The sequence below is a fragment of the Centrocercus urophasianus genome, unplaced genomic scaffold (assembly GCF_019232065.1).
Source record: "Centrocercus urophasianus isolate 14NV4802_14NV808 unplaced genomic scaffold, USGS_Curo_1.0 seq_5, whole genome shotgun sequence".
Classification (NCBI taxonomy): domain Eukaryota; kingdom Metazoa; phylum Chordata; class Aves; order Galliformes; family Phasianidae; genus Centrocercus; species Centrocercus urophasianus.
In genome coordinates, this window is record NW_024885088.1 from 3,886,634 (window position 1) to 3,905,376 (window position 18,743).

Consider the following 18,743-nt stretch of genomic DNA (forward strand, 5'->3'; position numbering starts at 1 on the left):
CAACAAACCTAAGCTGAATCAGACTGCTTCCAGCATCAACTGAGAAGAGTCAAAATTGGCAATCTGATAAAATAAAACTACCAGAGAATCACCATGGTTTTTTAATAGCTGTACCTAAAGCCAGAGCGAGAAGAAAAAGTAGCTACAGACAGCAGCTGCAGTGCTTATATGAAAGATCATCTCATTAGATTTCTACAGAATGCCAATGTTGTGACCCAGAGGCTCTGAAGTGCTTGCTCAATAAAGCCATCCTCAAAATATTTTCCTGAGGATATTTCCAAACTTACAAGAAAAGAAGATGAGGAGGAAACACTGAAGGAAAGGAAATTCATTCTAAAGTTGCAGATAGGTATCTATTCTGTAGACAATGCGAGATGTACAAGAGCTGCTCCAAAAGTAACACCTCCTATTTTATGATGTTGGCCCACCAACATTCCATTACATTTTGTTGCTGTGTAACAGATGGCAGCAAAGGGGGAGTCTGACAAAATGGCATCTGACATGGAAGTGAAAATGAAGCAAAAGGGTGTCACTCAATTCCTCCATGAAGAAAAAAAGGCACCCACTTACACTCATTGATGCCTGGTGAACATTTATGGAAACCAAACAGTGGCTGTGAGCACAGTGAGGCAGTGGGTGGTGCATTTCAGCAGCGGTGACAGCAATGGGAAAGACAAGTCATGCTCCAGATGGCCGCATACAGCTGTCACACCACAAAATGAAGAGCATCTCAATCAGCTCACTCGCATGAATCAACTAATAATGGTGATTATGTTGAAAAAGCAGTGTTTTGTAGCTGAAAATCTGCTCTACCAAATAGTGTTATTGTGCTCTCTGTATCTGATGCAGTTTCCATGGAAATAAATAGGAGGCATTACTTCCCAAGTGACTGTTATTACACATGTTCACGTACACAGGGATGCGCATGTGTGCACAGGCCCATACCTCCAAACACAGTGATTAACTTCTACTGTATAAAGAAGAATAATTTCTGATGTAGCACAGCTGGCATCACAGCCATTGTTAGGTCACCAGCGCTGCAGTAACAGAACAGAACTGAATCTTTCTATTTAGGACTAAGAGCACAAAAGTTGCTTTGGAAAGTGGCACCCCTGAACCACAGGTTACTGGTTGATCACACTTAATCCACACAGGCCGGCTGTTCCTACTCTCAGCTGAAATAGTCTTTACAAAAGACAAAGCAAGAATGACTCACAGCCCTAAAAGTTCCCTGGGGGTGCAGAAAACCTGCTTGTGGAAAGCACGATGAGAGAAAAATATACTGAACTTCAAGTAAGCCAGTGGAAATGCTAGTGGCCTACCATAACAGTGGGCCAATACAAATAAATAATCAAAGAGATGGCAACACTCCCAGTTGCAGGCATGAGAGTTCCTAAGAAATTTAATTGCCCAGAAGAGAAACAGCTAATCACTTGATTTGTTTCTCACTGTAGCTGAATGACACATGTCCAACAGCATTCTTTATATTGAAGATCTCTCCTAACAAGCAAAAATTAAGGAAAGCTTCCTCAAAGCAAGCGGTTTTCCAGCTTCAGTTCTCACAGGTAAACCAGGGTGCTCATATTTCGGAATCCAACAGCCACCTCAACCCAGCGAGGGTTCAGAAAAAATTCCACTCAGTCGAGTTCAGCCGGGAGCTTCTCCAAGCCGTGCAGGGGTTCCTTAAATTAAGCATAACTGTATGCTGATCAGACATGAGATAGCTTAGATTGTCTACATCATCGCTGGAAAACAACTAGAAGTTTTGAAGCTTTTATCTGTAACTGTTATAGGAGAGAGAAAACATTACAAGTTTTGGGAAAATGCTTTTTAAAACATCGGTTAGCAAATGTGAAAGTAAGAGTGTCTACAAGCTGATGCTGTATAATCATACATCCTCACTAAATATTTAGATATAGTAAGAGAATCCTTAACTTGTTATAGATTTATTATTACTGTTAAGAAGAAAACTGCTTTTCCATTCAGCAGGTCCATCTGGCAGCATCTGTGAAGGTGCCAAGAGGATAAGAGGCGTAAGTAAAATTAAAGATGTGTCCATTTGTCCTCTGACTCATAGCAGAACCTTTACTGAAATCTGTACTTCACATTACCAATTAAGGCTGACGCATTTGGGATTTCCCTCTCATCCCCTTTTGTTTCTACTCATAAAGTCAGAAATACAATAACAAGCTCAGAAGTGTAATGAAGTTCTATTAAGTATAAACAAAATTCTTAATTCAATTCTTATTTCAGTGCTCGCCTACTATTAGTAGGCTAACAAAGAATTTATGTATAAACTGGATGCTGTTTCTAGAAACCAGACACGCTATGTTCCAAAAGGAGAGGTTAAGATGCTAGCTCTGAGAACTCTGCTACCTCATATCTGTCCTACTTACATTACTCCTGACAACCACTGTAATGAGACAGAGCACCACACTTCTGCAGAAAGATACTTCACAATGAAGATTAAAGCAACACCACATTCACTCAGTTTTAGTATTACTAAACAACTCATAACTTCCTAATCAGAACCTACCAGTTGGCAAGGAAATCACAACTGTGCAATACTGAAATCACAATGACAAGATATTTAGGATATACAGGGATACACTTAACAGACGCCCTAAGAAGAGCAGCAGTTTATTTTGCATGTTTAAGACGGCTGAGATAACAAAAAAATCCCCTTTTCAGTTTCAACAAAACTGTTTGAAACATACTTATTAATATGACTTGACAGACTGCTCTTACATTCTCCATTTGTGTCATTTTATTGTAGTCAAGTTTATCAGTCACTAGTCTAGAGCACATGATAAAAGGCAAAGAAGCTTGTCTGTAGATGCATTGGAATTCTTAACTTAAAGCAGAGTGAAGAAATAAGTTAACAACATGCACTGGCCCAAAACCAAACACTCCAAGACACAGGTTTCCAACTCTGTCAAAATATTTACAATATGCTCTGTAAGCCAGGACTGCTTTTAAATATTTGCATATTCTAAGAAGTTGAAGCAAACTCCATCCACTTGAAGGCTTTTAGTTCGGCGTTTTTTGCTTTGGGTTGTTGTTTCTTTTTTGCATGTGTGATTTTATTTCTTCTTCAGAGCTCATTACTGTGCAGTGCCGCTCACAACTCACGTTAGTTATTTGCTAATTGGGGTTGGGTACCTTCTCAAATATTGACACATCCTGTGCAGTAAGACTCATAGGACTCCAGCAATACACACCGCTTCACAACGGCTCAAGCAGAACCACTCACGCTCCATAGAGCACACACCAAGGCAGATCCTAGACCAACACCACCAGAGAAATGTTGACTGTTCTCCAGCCCCAAGCAACACACTTTGACAGAATGGCACACAAAGGGATGACGTTCATTCACGATTATGACTGCAGACTGGGAACCAACCCTGGGATAGGTTTTGGGGAACGGCTGTTTATGAGGATGGATAGTGATAGGACAAGGGGAAATGGTCTTAAACTGAGACAGGGGAGGCTCTGGTTAGATATTAGGAGGAAGTTTTTCACACAAAGGTTGGTGACACACTGGAACAGGTTGCCCAAGGAGGCTGTGGATGCCCCATCCCTGGAGGCATTCAAGGCCAGGCTGGATGTGGCTCTGGGCAGCCTGGTCTGCTGGTTGGTGACCCTGCACATAGCAGGAAGTGGAAACTAGATGATCGTTGTGGTCCTTTTCAACCCAGGCCATTCTATGATTCTCAGGACCTGCTGCTCCTATGTTGAGAAAGGCATGCACTGCCACAGAAGCTAATTTGTATCAGTCCTACAGATTCATAGAAGCATGGAATTCTTGCCTAGCAGCATGGCTGAGCATTTTATCCTCTGCTATTGCTGCGACAAGCACAGAAGTCTCACGTTCTGACTTTACAGGCTACCAATTTAAGCCATAATAACCTTTAGACCCATTTTAATCACAACCAGGGAAGCACAGAATTAACATAAGGATATCTTTAAGGCAGCAGCTCGGTCAGCTCCAGAGTAAGAAATGGAACCCATATGCTGGACAACAACATGAGAACACTTCTCATGTCTAACCACATCAGGCCCGACAAAATAAAATGAAGCTTTTGCTGCACAGCTGACTTGTGCAATATGGAAACTATCTCATAAGCCAGTAAGATTTTTTTTTTTTTTTAAAGAAAACTTCAGATCATCCACAAAGATGCATACAGCCAACATCAAGATCATCAATCACAAATGCCATCTGTCAGCTCAATATTAACTACCTCATCCACTTGCTGTACATTCTTACTAAAGGGAAAAAAAAAATAAAAATAAAAAAAAAAGAAAGATCATTTTCTAAACCAAAACTAAACAGTTTTGTTTGTCAATCATTAATAAACTATTTCATCACTATGTACAACTGTGCCATGTATATTCCTTTTATGGAAGACGTTGCTTGATGTGTGGTATGCAGTTTAACCCCTGGGGGCAGATTTAATGTTTATTCTAGCGTGGCACTGCACAGCATGCAGACCCCTAGCCAAAGAAAGTAACTCTAGAACTGTAAACTACGCAACAAGGGGAATTTGGAGCAGCCATGTTAAGCTTAACACCACAGAGAACAAGGCAGCACCTGCACTCCCCTTCTGTTTACCATAACTGAGCCACAGCATAGAACGTGCAGAGATCTCCAAAATGATGTTGTACTGTGCTAATTAGACATGCCCTGTGTGTTAATACATGCTGCTGTTAAAGCTGATTCAGTCATAATTGGCAGAACGTAACTACTATCATTGAAGGCAAATTGCAAGTCTGACAATACGTAATTTCAGACGAGTGCAGGTATGAAACAGCAAGCTAATGACCTTCATTGCTGAAAACACAATTAGGAAGCTCTGCCTGCCTGAAACAGAATTAGCAAACAGTTTTAGCTACCATTCACCGTAAAGCAAAGAGGTGTCTTCCCACCCCCTACAGAAAGCAACGTTTTTATACCATCATGGACATAAAGAGAATGATCTTTTTGTTGTGGTAAAATGAGAATGAAAATCCAGCTGCTTACATAACACAGCCTTCACTAGGACTACTGTAACAACACTGCTAAGGGTTTTATGCTCTCAAAGCAGTGGAAAAGCCTTGCCCTTATAGAAGATCTGAAAAAAATCTGGTATTAAGCCCAAATGAGCAAAACGAAGAAGCTCCCCCTTGTAACAAGAAGCATAAACACACTCATTACATACAGCAAACTTTCAGACCGACTGCCGCGAGGACGTAGACAACAGCAGATCCTAAGGCTCGTTTTTACCCCTTCCACAAAGGTCAGCAAATGTCCCTCGCACCTTCCCGGCTTCCCCTGCCGCCGGGGCAGAGCAGCAGCCCCAGAGGGCTGTGGCCGGGAGCCTCTGAGTCACGCCGGCCCGAGGCAGCCCGGCCGGGCACGGCGGACGCAGCACGCAGACAGAGGCTGCGGACAGCCGGCGCTGCTCGGCCAGGTAGCTCGGAGCCCATAAAGCGGCTTCTGTCTCTCCACGAACGTCTCATTCGGGGTGAAGACGCGACTCTTCCCACGTGACAGAAAAAGGGAAAGCCAACAGAGAAGGCGGAGACGGCAAGCCCGAGAAGGCCGACCTACATGGGCCGTTACTACGCTCGGAAGGCTGCGAGCAGTTCAAAACCTCGCTTTCCCCCGCGGAAAAGCTTCTTCCCACCGGGTCGCTATCATTACCCGCCACCAGCCCGGAGCACGGCAGGGCACGGGGACAAACGCCAGCCTCCCTCCCGGCTCTCCTCCCCCAGCTCCTGTCCCGCAGCAGCCAGCCCCGCGCCCGGCGAGCCACCGAACTTCCCCGAGCAGACAGCCCTTCCCTCCGCCAGGAGCGGAGCCTCCCCAGCCGCTGTCGTCATTCCCCGCGAGCCCCAGCCCTGCCCTTCCCCGCCAGGCGCCGTGCAAGGAGAGCTTCACCTTCCCCGCCGCGGCCGGCGCCGGTATCACGGCGCGCCCCGCTCAGCCCAACTGTCACCCTGCCCGCCCCGCCTCTTTCGCCCGGGAGCGCCGAGCCCCGGCCCGCCATCCGCCCTCGGCCGCCGCGGAGCACGGAGCGCCTGGCTGCCCCAACCACCCCCCGCCCGCCCCTCCCCCGCGAGGCTCTGAACCCCAGCCTCCTCCTCGCGCCGCTCCCCTCGGCTGCAGCCACAAACGGCGGCCCCGCCCTCACCTACAGCCCCCGGAGCGCCGCGAACCACCGGCAGCGAAAGAGAGCGCACGGAGTGCAGAGCAGAACGAGCAACCGCCCTACGCTCCGGCCGTGCCGCTCCGGCCGCACCAACTGCCGCCCGCCCTTCGATTGGCCCACGCCCAGCCGCCTTACGATTGGGCGAGGTCGGAGCGCAGGTTCCCGCCCCGCCACCGCCCATTGGCTCTCCGCAGCTGCCAATTAATGCTCCTTCCTTGTCGCTGGCTGGAAAAGGCGGCGGAGGGAGCGCGGGGGGGGGGGGGGCGTTGGGGCGCGCAGCCCCGTGGTCGCCCGCGGCCGTTAGCGCCCCGTGTCGCAGGAATGTCGCGGCAGCGGTCGGAAAGCTGCTGGGAGGTTTTAACGCCCGGGAGCGGTGAACGCTTTGCTTTCCCTCCCGCTCGCAGGGCGGGCTCCCTGAGGAACGGGGTGCCCGCTGGCACCGCCATGTGGCACAGGCGGCGGCTTTGATGCCCAGCTCCCGACCTGCTCGGGGGGACCGCGGAGCGCCAGCCCGAGTTGGCCAAGGGCAGGGCAGCCTCTGCCGTAGCGCTGATGTGTCCGAGGCACGCCTGAGCGTTATCGCGGGGAGATCTGTTATTCGGCCCTCGCCTATCTGCTAAGCGTATTTGTTTTAGACAGGATTATTTCAGGTTCCAGGCGGACGCCGTCACGGTAACCTTGTTCCGTCCCTTCGTTCCCTGACAGGGTCAGGGTTTCCCTCCCGTCGGCCCTTCTCTATGCTGTTCTGGTTCCTCGCCGTCCCGGGGCAGCCCGCTCTAAGGACGGCTGAGCTGCAGCCCTGACGGTGCTATCGTCCTCCTGACCACGGGTCTCAGGCTAGGCTGCGTGCACCGGCCCGGACGCCAAGGCTTCATCTGTTCACTAAGCGGATGACTCATTAACTTAAGGACTTGTAGGAATTTAGGGAATTTAGATTAGCCCGTGTGAGCACAGCACTGGGGTAAGGTTTACCTGTCCTCAATAGCTTGGTTTGAGCTGCAGCTAGCGATACTGTGAGCTTTGGTCAGGCTGTTTTCAAACGTGTAATGTTTTTCTCCCCTCCTAAATCTCCCTTAATTCTTTGTCCTATGTTGAAAGTTAACATTTCAGGTTTGTGGGAAGGTATCTTGAAATTCAGTGTTGTTTCCTCTCTAATTTCTGCCAACGGATCCATCCATGTTTTTTTGAACAATCTTTCTCATTAAACATGAGAGGGAATTTTGCATAAACCAGCTCTCCTTGCAGGAGAATTACAACCGATACATACAATCATAAATACCCCTCTTTCTGCACAGATACGAACCAAGCTTCCGTTTTGCCTAAAGCATTGTCAAAGCTGGAATCCCTCCCCTCCCAGAACACTTAGACTTTATTCAGCTTCAACATCAAAACAGTCATTCATCTATTTGTATGGTGAAATAATGCTCAAGCTTGTCCAACAATTTAAGAGAACAGGAATTCAGGGTAAGTCATAGCTCCTTCTTTGGCATAACCAAGTTCATGGTGTGATGAAAAGGCATTCCACTTCAACAGAGGACAGAAAGTCAGTCTGGAACTGGTGGAAAGTAAGAAAAACCCTGTTCCACATAGAAGCGATTGGATACTGACTTGTACCCTAAGCTCACTTTGCTGTGCAGGAAGCCACTGCCAATCACATGCATGCCACCAGCTGTGAACAATCAGCACATTTTAGACCAGTGTGGGTCGGCGACTAAATTCTACAAGAGGTGTGTATATTCAGGCCCCGAGTCTGACTGCAAGAAATTAGAAATAAGGAATAAAAATTATTTGTCTTCAAGTTATGTGCACATGTATGAGTTTCCTCAGTCTTGCTTATAGAATCACACAGAATCACAGAATGGCCAGGGCTGGAAGGGACCTCAAGGATCATGAATCTCCAAACCCCTGCCACATGCAGGGCAACCAACCTCCCCATTTAATAGCAGCCCAGGCTGCCCAGGGCCCCATCCAACCTGGCCTTGAACACCTCCAGGACGAGGCATCCACAGCCTCTCTGGGCAGCCTGTTCCAGCACCTCACCACTCTCTCTGTAAAGAACTTCCCCCTGACATCCAACCTAAATCTTCCCTCCCTCAACTTAAAACCATTTCCCCTTGTCCTGCTGTTTCTACCCATTTCAAAGAGTGTCTCCCCTCCTGTTCGTAGGCTCCCTTTAAGTATTGAAAGGCTGCAATGAGGTCACCCCACAGCCTTATACATTTCACTTATGTATAAATATGCATATAAATATATGCACATATATGTACATATTTGTATACATATCTATATACATACATACACATATATAGTTATAACAAATATAGCCCTCAGTCACACTGTAAAGGCAACAGCTATTTTGGGATTCATCTTCACATGGCGTTTGCACTGATTCTGCCTTCCTAAGGAACGGAGGATGATCAGAAATGAATAATACACACAGCGTTTACTAGCAGGATTCAGACTTTAATACAGCTTGAGAAATAACAATCGTATTTTCCAACTTTTCACTTAAGCATCTTTATAAATTATATAAAATTGTTTTAAAGACAAAAAGTAAAAGCAGATTAATTAGAAAAAGAATATTCACCAAAAGATCATTTGCTTGAACGTTTAAGATTTGAGGGATCCTTGAGGCACCACTTTAGGGAATACCATTTTCAAGCAGCTGAATACTGCCTTCTGGATACAAAACATTTCCCATGCTTTTTACACTCAGTTGAAAAAATGGCTTGGACACTTTTGGAACCAAATAAGACAATAACAACAATGGCAACTTTAAGAATACATTTTTTAACTGTAAAATTATTACCCGTTTTCCAAGCGTATCATTTGAAACAGTTAACAAAATATTATCAAAGTTGTCACAGTGTACGTTTTGGATCAATGCTATTGATCTTCTTGTAAATTACCTCCATATCTGAAAGCAGAAATTGTCTGCACTACAGTCAATACACAGGTTGCTGCTCCATTTGATCCATTTCTGATGGCAGTACAGTTTAATGCATGTATACATACATATATATAGGCTCGAGGCCACATGCACTGCATACATTCACTTAAAAAACTGCTTGGAGGAAAATACCTCAGTGGTTGATGAACTACTATTTTTTCAATTTATAATTTACATGTTGTCTTCATGGATAGTCAAACATTATTTACTTCTTTGAAGTGAATTAAAACAGATTAACGATCTAATTATATCTACCACCAGTCATGCAACCTCCCAGCACGATGACACTATGATGATGCCATAAATTACACAATGATACCGTGAATCATACTTCTAACATGATATTATTCATCTTGATTTTAGCATTTTCAGATTAGGTTTTTTTTCTCCCCCATAAATATTAAAATTAAGTTGTTCTTTGGATGCTTTCAGCTTGTAACTTCCTGAGAAAGACTGTCTCCACCCTTTATCTTAGAAGAAAGGCTGACAGTTTACATAGCCCTACTGGTGGGCATGCAGTTTTGACTGCAAGAGACAGGACAGGAAGTTTTCTGAAAATAAATAAGTACATAAATAAATAAATAGACAGATAGATAAATAAATAACCCTGCCTCCTTTTAGATGAGTATCCCATGGTTATTTTTATTTTTAACACAATCTATTTTTAAATACGCTTTTTGTGTCCTCCGCTGTCCTCAGAAGTTTCACATATCCTTTTAAGCACTAGCATTTTCTCCGAGATTCCCTCAGAGCAAATTCGATTGCTCTTTCTTGGCTCTTGCTGTAACATTTTGGCATTCTCTTCGGCATTTTTATCTCTAGTTAAAAAAATCCCAAGTGTTACATGTTTACAGTTTAAGACCTAAATTAAGCCCTGAACCATATTTTGATTCCAAATGTACTCCCATTAGTGGTTATATATGCCAATCAATGTCACGGAATTTCAGAATATTACAATTAATTCCACTCAATTAATTAATTTTACTGCTTAACTGCACAACTTTCAAATACGATTCATCTCACAGAAGAGATGCTCATTTGAAGCATCCTTTATTATCTCCTTGTCTTCCACATTCATCTCTTCAAGCAGCTTCATACTGTCCTAACTTTTCTATTTCACAACAGTTGCCAATGATTATCTCAAGTGTGAGTGATGTGCTTTTCAGGAGGTACAAAATTTGTGGTTAATTAAAAGCATAGAGGACAACATCAATGATAGGGATACCACTATGTCATCAAAACAATTGGAAATGATCTGGCTATGGACTACTCCAAGTATGGTGAGTTCCTTGAAGCTCACCTACACTCTGACAGCACATTTTAAAGAGTATTTTTAGAAAATATTAAATAATAATAATAAAAAATACAACAGCCAAAAGTGTAGCACAAGCAACTTCCTACTATTCAGTAAAAACAAACAGTCTTTCCAAGACAGCCATATATCTTCCTACTTCCTCTTAATAATCAAAAATTTTACCAAAATTATGACTAAAATCAGCTTTTCTCAGCTCTACACATTTATTTTCTGCAAGAAATCCAGGAATAAAGTTATTTCTTTGTGAAGGAACCCTAGAGGTTAGCATAGCTAGCTATGGACAGTAGTGTTATATTGTGATACCCACATACCAGATGGCACAGCGTGCTTCCCACTGAACTGAGGGATTGAGTGAGCTGTTTTAATAAGGCAGGCACAAGACGAAAGTTACCTTCTGGTTATAGTTCCACATACATAAACTGAACAGTAAGTACTTTGGACACAGCATCGGTTTATCCTGACAGAATAAAGCTCCTTCCTTGATGACAGATAAATGAGCTCTGCCTGACACATTCTCCTGCTGAAGTGCAGCGCTATATATCTTCTGTGAAACGTCTATTGTTTTGCTGCATTTACAGCAGGAAGTGAATCCGGACAGGGACATTCTAGGCTGAAGCTCTATTGTAAAGCCAACAGCAACAAAATAGCTTTAGGGATAATACTGTTTCTTCTATTCTAGTTAAGTTCCTAAAGCTGCATAAAGAAGCTATTTTGTGGGAATCTTATTAATGCCATCCATGTCAAAGAATTAATAGGGAGAAAGGTTAGTGCCCGGGAAGCAAGCCCCAGTATTCAATTCCAGCAATAAGCTCCTTCTACACTGATGTCATTATAACAACTCCCATAGCTGTTTAGAGCTGGTCTATTTAATTCTTCATACAATACTGCCGTTATACCACAGATCACTTAAGCATATGAACTGCAAGACTTAGAAGCACATTTATTGTAGCTTTGCCCAGCCAGTTAGTACGTTAGGCAAAGTGAGAACTTCGGAGGATTTCTATTTCTCATTTATTTTGCCCCAATGAGACTCAAAACAATTTCTTTATCCTAAAGTCAAATGTATGAGTATGATTGGCCTAGGGCCAAAGTCAGTTGCTCAGAACCCATTAAACCCATTTAACCCCTAGCAAATAGAGGTAAAACAGCCTTTTCTCCTTTGGAAATTTAGGCTCCTTATATTCACATGAAGGTATCCACACAGTATTTAATATCTCGTAACACACACGTTAACATCACACCTTTACTTAACTCCCTTCAAATCCTATAGTAGACATCCTACATACTGCTTACACATCTGACTAATGACCTCAGTTCCAACTGATAGATGCTACACATAGGCTGTTATCAGTTTACACATCACTTTGTAGCACTATTTCCACCCTGCTACAGCAGTGGATTTAGTTAAAGGAGCACTGGAGAGAAAAATGCAGTGATAAAATCTTGAACATGAGATAAAATTTTCCTTCCTGGTTTCTCCTCCTCACCAAAAGGAAAGTTTCACCTTTACCTTTTTAGGCCACGCACAAACATCTTGTGGCACGGCGTTCACATACTACCCTTCTCTCCCAGAAAGCTATGACTGCTTTTGTTTCCTTCTCATCCCCCTGTCTCGCAGCCTGCAGACAAGTTGTTTCATGTACAGAGCAAACTCTCAGCTACCACAGAACACAGTTCTTTCCTTACTCAAATTCCAGTGAAGGAGCAACGTATTTTTCAACCAAAAGTTCGGAGGAAAATAAATATTACATAACAATATAGCTTCCTACTTTTTATTTTCACAAGAACATTCTACTTATCTATAGGAGGAGGCTTCAAGTTCTTTACAGAAAAGGAAGACTTGCAGCTTGCTTCCAGTTGTTTTTTTGCTCGCTTGTAACTGATAATGAGAAAGGCACTATTAATCATCTATTTAACGTCATTTCAGTTTTGTTCCCTACAACTTCTTTTGCATACCCAGTTTTTTCAATGTATTAAAAGTGATAACATAGTTAAGCCTTTGAACTTCAACCTCTGCAAAAAGCCTGTTGGAAAAGAGCCTGCTATTTCTAATCACTAGTGCATTGTGTTTAAAAAGAGAATGGGGTGAGATCAGGAAGAGAGGGTCACTACGGCTGCAGCCTCTTTGACTTCTTGCTCTTTAAAGAACGCTGCATTACCAAAACCATGTTTGTGTCTGCAATATAAATTACCAACACTGGTTAAAGATACAACTGTGTAAAATACTGTATCAACATTTGACATCTAAATTCTAGTTTTTTATTACTACATAGTGAAAGTATCAGAAGTGTTTTTTTCCCGCTCCGATTAGTAGTATTACTGTTTTAATACCGAGGTAGTGATGATAATCCTTGAAATATCTAACAGACATTTCATCCTCACATACAGTGTTTGAAGTTTGCTTTCCCACTACTACACGTGGTCAGAGAGAAGCATTTGCCTGTTCCAAATTGATAGCTCTGCTACAAAAATATTGTCTGTATAAAATACTGCTCTTGAAATGTGTGAATGAAATAGAAATGAGATAGAAATCCATATTTTCTGAAAGCAATAGTAAGACTTTGATTTAATATGATAATGATTGTTCTGAAGTCAGGACTGGAAGGGATGCATTATTATACTGATTAATGAAAATGCAAGCTCAAATGAGTGGGTCCTTTCCAAGCCATTAGAAACCTCCTATCAATTGAATGAGAATATTCAATATCAGTAAAATATTAAGTATTGCCCTTCCTATTCGGTATGTCTTGCCAATGTCTGTTCTCGAGGCCATGATTCAACTCATCAGCTAGCTGCAAAGACACTACTGCCAACAGAGTACCACGTACACATGAGTTTGGAAGAACAACATTATTTTGAAATTATAACCAGTTTTGGTTCACTGTGAAATCACAACTAAGTACACAGTTCTCTAAAGCCGCCTACACCAATAGCTGCTAATAACCTGGACTTGTTCTTACCTTCATGCTAAGCTTTCCCAAAAGGCAGACTGCAAGTCCTGCAGGTGGCCGAGTATGTAATGCTTCTGCACACTTAAAAAGCTATAGTACAGTTGACTTTTTCAGCAGAATCAGCATTTTTCAATATACCTCTTCCATACAGAGCCCCACTAGTGTAGGCTGCACAAACAGGAAAAAGATAAAGGGGAAGAGTAATCATTCTATTGTAGCCTCAATTGCAAGCACTACTGTTATAACAAGACCACAGTAACATCCTTTGCACAGGCTACTAGAGAAAGGAGTTAAAAGCAGTGGAAATTGAAGTGAGAGAAAGCTGTTCTCCTTCTATTCGAGCACCCCTGTTGCATTACCTGTAAAAATACAACCATACTACAGAATATTACAGCCTATTATTTCCTAAGGTTGTCAACTTGTTACATACTTTGTAGTAACAGCCAATTTGGGCAAAAGCAGGAAATGTCTGTCTACGTATCCTGTCATTAACACAACACATAATATCTGACTGTACATCTACTTACAAGTGGCCTACCTGTTGAGGTTCAAGTACTGAAGCAAAACTCAGGCTCAAGAACTAAAAAAGAATTCAAACACACTAAACCTAACAGCTATGAGACCTGGGATTTAGAAGAGCTTCACTGCCAAGCAATAATATTAACTTACTTCACGAGCCAAATTGAACATGCTTTTGTAAAGGCCAGTGAGAAGATTCATTAAGTCTAATGACCAGACAATCAGCTGTAGTTTGGTCTTTATTTCAAAGAAACAGCCAAGATTAATGAAGATGAAAATTACACTCGGAGTGACCAACTCAGTCCATGTATTTCATTCTTTTTTGCAAGGATGAATCCCAGATCATGTCTAAGGGCATCGGGAGAGGCTAAGTTTAAAATGTACGCACTTATGCAGCTCTGCCACACAGAAAGGTGAAAAGTACTTAGCCTGCTGTGACAGACAGAAATTGAGTATTGCTGCAATAGTGATATCCAGATTAGAGTTTATTACAGGTGAATGGATATTTGTAACTTTAAGCCTCCTTTTGTATTCCTCTCCATAACACTTCATACTCAAAGAAAAAAAAATAAAGGGGAAGGGGAGTGAGGAGAGAGAAATAATGATGAAAAAAGATTATCAGAGCTGCACATCGAGACATTATTATAAGTAACAGCTCAACAACTGGTGGAAATGTGAGTGAAGGTAGCCACTGATGGACCCAGCTGGTTAGTTTATATACTATGCTGTTAGAAGACCAAAATACCTATTTTTGCTCTATACGTTTCAGTATCTAATCATCACAACTTTTGAAATCAGAGCTAGAAATAGTTTATCACATGCAACAATATTTTTGTGGTAGTACATACAAAACACACAAAAAGACACAGAAGTACTTACATGAAGAAATTCTAGTGCAAGTAAAGATTTATAGCCAGTCAATTTACAGCCATTCTCAAGCAATGAGATTTATTACAGTTATAGATGTTCTGCCTGATTTTCCAAAGACAAACTACCTTGCAGTAAAAACTAATGGCTAGCCCAATAATACATCAACAGACTACCTGAAACATTCCTTGTTTACATGAAACCTTCTACTTTTAAAGAATTATCAGCTCCAAAATATCTAAAGGCAAAACAAAAAACAAACAAAAAAACAAGCAAACAAAAAAACAAAAACAAAGCAAACAAACAAACAAAAAGCCCTGCATGTAAAGATTTACTTTTCAAGTACCTAAGACTGGTCATAAATCTTTAGCCACTTTAATTGACAATAGTCTCAACTCCATACACTGCTGTTTTTTCTCTTGTTACATTTTTTTTTTCCTAGCAAGCAGCTGAACCACCATTGTGACAATACTGACGCTCACCACTACTACTCTTTCCCATTATCTGTATCTCTTTTATTACAGGAATGTAGAGATAAGCTACTTGAGAAAATAAATTACAGAACACTTGTTGCCCTGTATATCAGAACATGTATTCTTAAAAGTCATCTTTATAAAGAAACCTCATAATGATTACTGGCTTCTCCAACGTCCGAACAGAGATGCTTCTAAAAATGTAGAATTTGTTGCTTTCAGAGAACTACAAGCTTAAACATTCTTGTATTAAATTAATTACATATATTATACTTTTTAAATATATATACATGCATGTGTATAATTGGCAAGTCAGTGCATGTACTATAAAGATCCAGGATTAGGAGTGCTCATTTCACTTATTTTCAAAGGCTGTATTGTTTTCTTTGATTGCTTCCCTCACACAACATGGCGAAATAGAGAAATCTGTTCATGAACTCATTTTTTCATGATGCTGTCCTACCAACTCAGCAGCTGTTCTGCTTAATCATTATTTCCAGGTGGTCAGTACAGGCTTTCCTGAATCTCTCCCACGATTTCCTTTTGTTCCAGTGGATTGCCCAGAACGACTTCGCAAGTCACGATCAGAACCATCACTTTGCGCCATCTCTTCATCATATCTGAAGAAGACAGAATTTTTTCAGCACCTTAGCCTACTAGTCACTATTCTTCCACATTCTACTTTGTTTAACGTTTAGCACTGACATTTAACACAAGCTGTTCTACGAACACGTTTATGAGTGCACAGTTTGAAATACAGCTATTATTTGAGGTAATATACTACCACTTGGTTTGCAATACAGACCAACTGAAACATCCTCAGCTAGTTGTGGTAAGAAACAGACTGCTTGGTAGCTTTGGTTCAATTACAGAGTTTGTGAAATTTCATGCTTGTGACATTTCATGTGCACTTCTGCCCTTCTCAATATTGCTCTTACACAGCAGAGCAGGAACATCAGACTGCTGGCACTTCAATCCAGTCTTAAACTATTGCTTCAAGCAAAGGATTGCTAACTGCAGTGTTAGAAAACTCCACTGTTGCAACACCGAGTGAGTAGGAAAAAAAATGAGCTGAACAAACAACAGCGTGCTTAACCAAATGCATTTAATGACGGGCATTTTGTAACACTTAACCACAGTGGCAAGCAGTTCTTTAAATATCTAAGCCCATTAGAGCCTCAGATAACCTCAGTATACACTTATTGCTCAGTTGCTGTGCAAATTACAGACATTGACTACAGATGCTTATTTACAATTATCAAAAGATAATACTATCATATTTTGTAGAGCATTCATAATATATGCTTAGTTATACTCTTGTACAAAAACGTTACATGGTAGGTGCAAACACATTAAAAATTAATTTATAATCCAGCCAACACATTTAATTGTCTTTACCAATATCTAGAAAGAGTGTAAGATTGGCATGAACTACCGGGCTGACTATGTACATAACCACATTCTTGATATACTAAACAGCTGCACCACTAGGATTTGAGAACCTAACTGGGCCATTCTCAGTAAGTATGTGAAACTGCAATCAATACAGTCATTACAACAGTGCTCCTCTGCATAAGATCAATCCTAGGCTAATACTTCAGGCACTCCAATGTAAAAATGTCTGTTGATTTTTCCCTTTAATAATACTAAATTTGGTAATTAAAAAAAATATCTGGTACTATATTATTATTATTACATCTAAGATCTACAAGATTCAAATAGCATCAATTTTGTGAACATAAGGGTAACAACTATTTGATACAAGTTTTATATGTTTAACTACAGTGTATATATAGCACTTGATACAATTAAGACTCTACACATGCAGAAGCTGCTGGAAGCTCAGTACACACAAAGGTTTATCAGACAAGTAAGATTCCCACAGAGAATGAAGGACACACTCCCACCTCCAAAGCTGCTAATACAGCCTCAAAAAATGGGAAAATAAAGTTTGCCTTATCTCTTTGGTCTACATTACACATTAAAAGAAGTGAGATGACTGAAAAACATTTGCAATTATACAAAACAATGCTAAAACTTACAAGACTTCATAATTGCCAAGAACCTCTTTAGGTGGAGATTTATTCCATTTACAGTCTGGAATTTCCCCATTAGGCACAGCAATGTTCAGTGTGTCATTAATGAGATTATACTTCAAGATGCGATCATTAGCAGTACTGGAAGTAAGAGAAGGGGAAGCATTAACCTACAAAAAAAAAAAGAATCATTTTTTATGAGTGGAATAGTTCTCTAAGCAGCATGTGTATGACTTTATGTACTATTTGAGCAATCAAGAATCAGCATCTCAAAGCACATCTTTCACTTCCTCAGATGTTGAAAGGAATCCCCCATTGGAATTTTTTTTTAATTTTTTTTTTAAACTTAAAACTGAAGTGTGTCTGCAGCGTCAGCCTGAAGATTTTTCTTTAAACTAAGTTACCCAGGGTCAAACAAACAAGCCAGAAATTTTTGTTTAGTTTTCTAAGCTTCTATGGATACCAAAACCATAAATTTCAGTGCCTGATTCACTCCAATGTTTGTTGCACACAGGAATCCGTAGGTTTCTTCTAGTTAAACAGCTTTTATTCGTGTTCTTAATTCAAGTTTTCCCCTTTTGAATTGTGAGCTGAAGAAACACATAGGCTCCATGTCTCTATTCAAAACACTCAATTGCGTATTATTTTTTTAGTGAAGGCTGAAACTGGGGTTAGTTTAACATATCTCTTGCATTCCACATTTGTTATGGGGAAACAGTACCACAACAATAAACAGCTTTGATCTTTCACTTCAAAAAGATTGAGAAGATGTTTAGATAGAATTTACACTGAACGTACAGATCCAAATGTGATACATTAAATTCTTTTCATAAAAGAAGCCTTCCAAACATCCCAATTACTTAAAGTGTCACTCCCCATCAAGTCATTTTTCCAGCTACTCATAGAGTATCTAACAGGGCTGCTAATATTCAGATAGCCTCTGAAGTCTAATTACATGGATGCACTGGATTTAGAAGACAAAAGGGAAAGCCACAAACAAAAAGACAAAAGAAATAGAAATTGAAAAAAGCACATGCTAGCTTGGTCATCACAAGGTCTATTTTACATTCTAATGTTTTGCCTAATCCACTTACTAGAGGAACAAAAGACAAAGCTTCAAAACAGAAATGACTACATGTAAATCTACTTGGTTTTATACTGTGAAAAAAAATCAGTGGGAAGTTATTTCTGTATTTTGTGTGACTTTACCTCAATTAGCCACGGCTTAAGCTTGTCATCAATGATAATGTCATATCCATAGCACTCAAAGCAATGTTTATCGTTATTCATTACAGGCTAGAAAAAACAAGAGCATACATTAAAACCTTCAACTTCCTAAGTAACCTGATTACACACTTTCTTGGCTAGAAGTCATGTGCTTACAAATCATTTACAACGTAAGCTAACATAACTCTAACATACACATGCTAACATTACTCTC

The 18,743-nt window shown here is 41.1% G+C and overlaps 2 protein-coding genes across 8 annotated transcripts in view; both read right to left on the reverse strand.

Moving 5' to 3' along the window:
- PACSIN2 (protein kinase C and casein kinase substrate in neurons 2) overlaps window positions 1-6,279 on the reverse strand; it is a 57,859-nt gene extending 51,580 nt beyond the window's left edge. For 2 of the 4 annotated variants that reach the window (XM_042835172.1, XM_042835164.1), the window contains exon 1: window positions 6,174-6,279. The gene's annotated coding sequence lies outside the window, so the exon portion shown is untranslated. Of the gene's footprint in view, window positions 1-5,198; window positions 5,283-6,173 lie in introns of those variants that run through there. The other 2 variants (XM_042835173.1, XM_042835166.1) reach the window with 2 other exon arrangements.
- A 2,390-nt stretch (window positions 6,280-8,669) lies between these two features.
- Window positions 8,670-18,743, reverse strand: part of TTLL1 (tubulin tyrosine ligase like 1) — a 31,592-nt gene continuing 21,518 nt past the window's right edge. For all 4 annotated transcript variants that reach the window (XM_042835111.1, XM_042835112.1, XM_042835110.1 and 1 more), the window contains 3 exons: window positions 18,512-18,598; window positions 17,309-17,472; window positions 8,670-15,886 (listed from right to left, as the gene is read on the reverse strand). In XM_042835111.1, coding sequence (XP_042691045.1) covers window positions 15,757-15,886; window positions 17,309-17,472; window positions 18,512-18,598 — 381 coding nt within the window. In that variant the 3' untranslated portion in view covers window positions 8,670-15,756. The remainder of the gene's footprint in view (window positions 15,887-17,308; window positions 17,473-18,511; window positions 18,599-18,743) is intronic.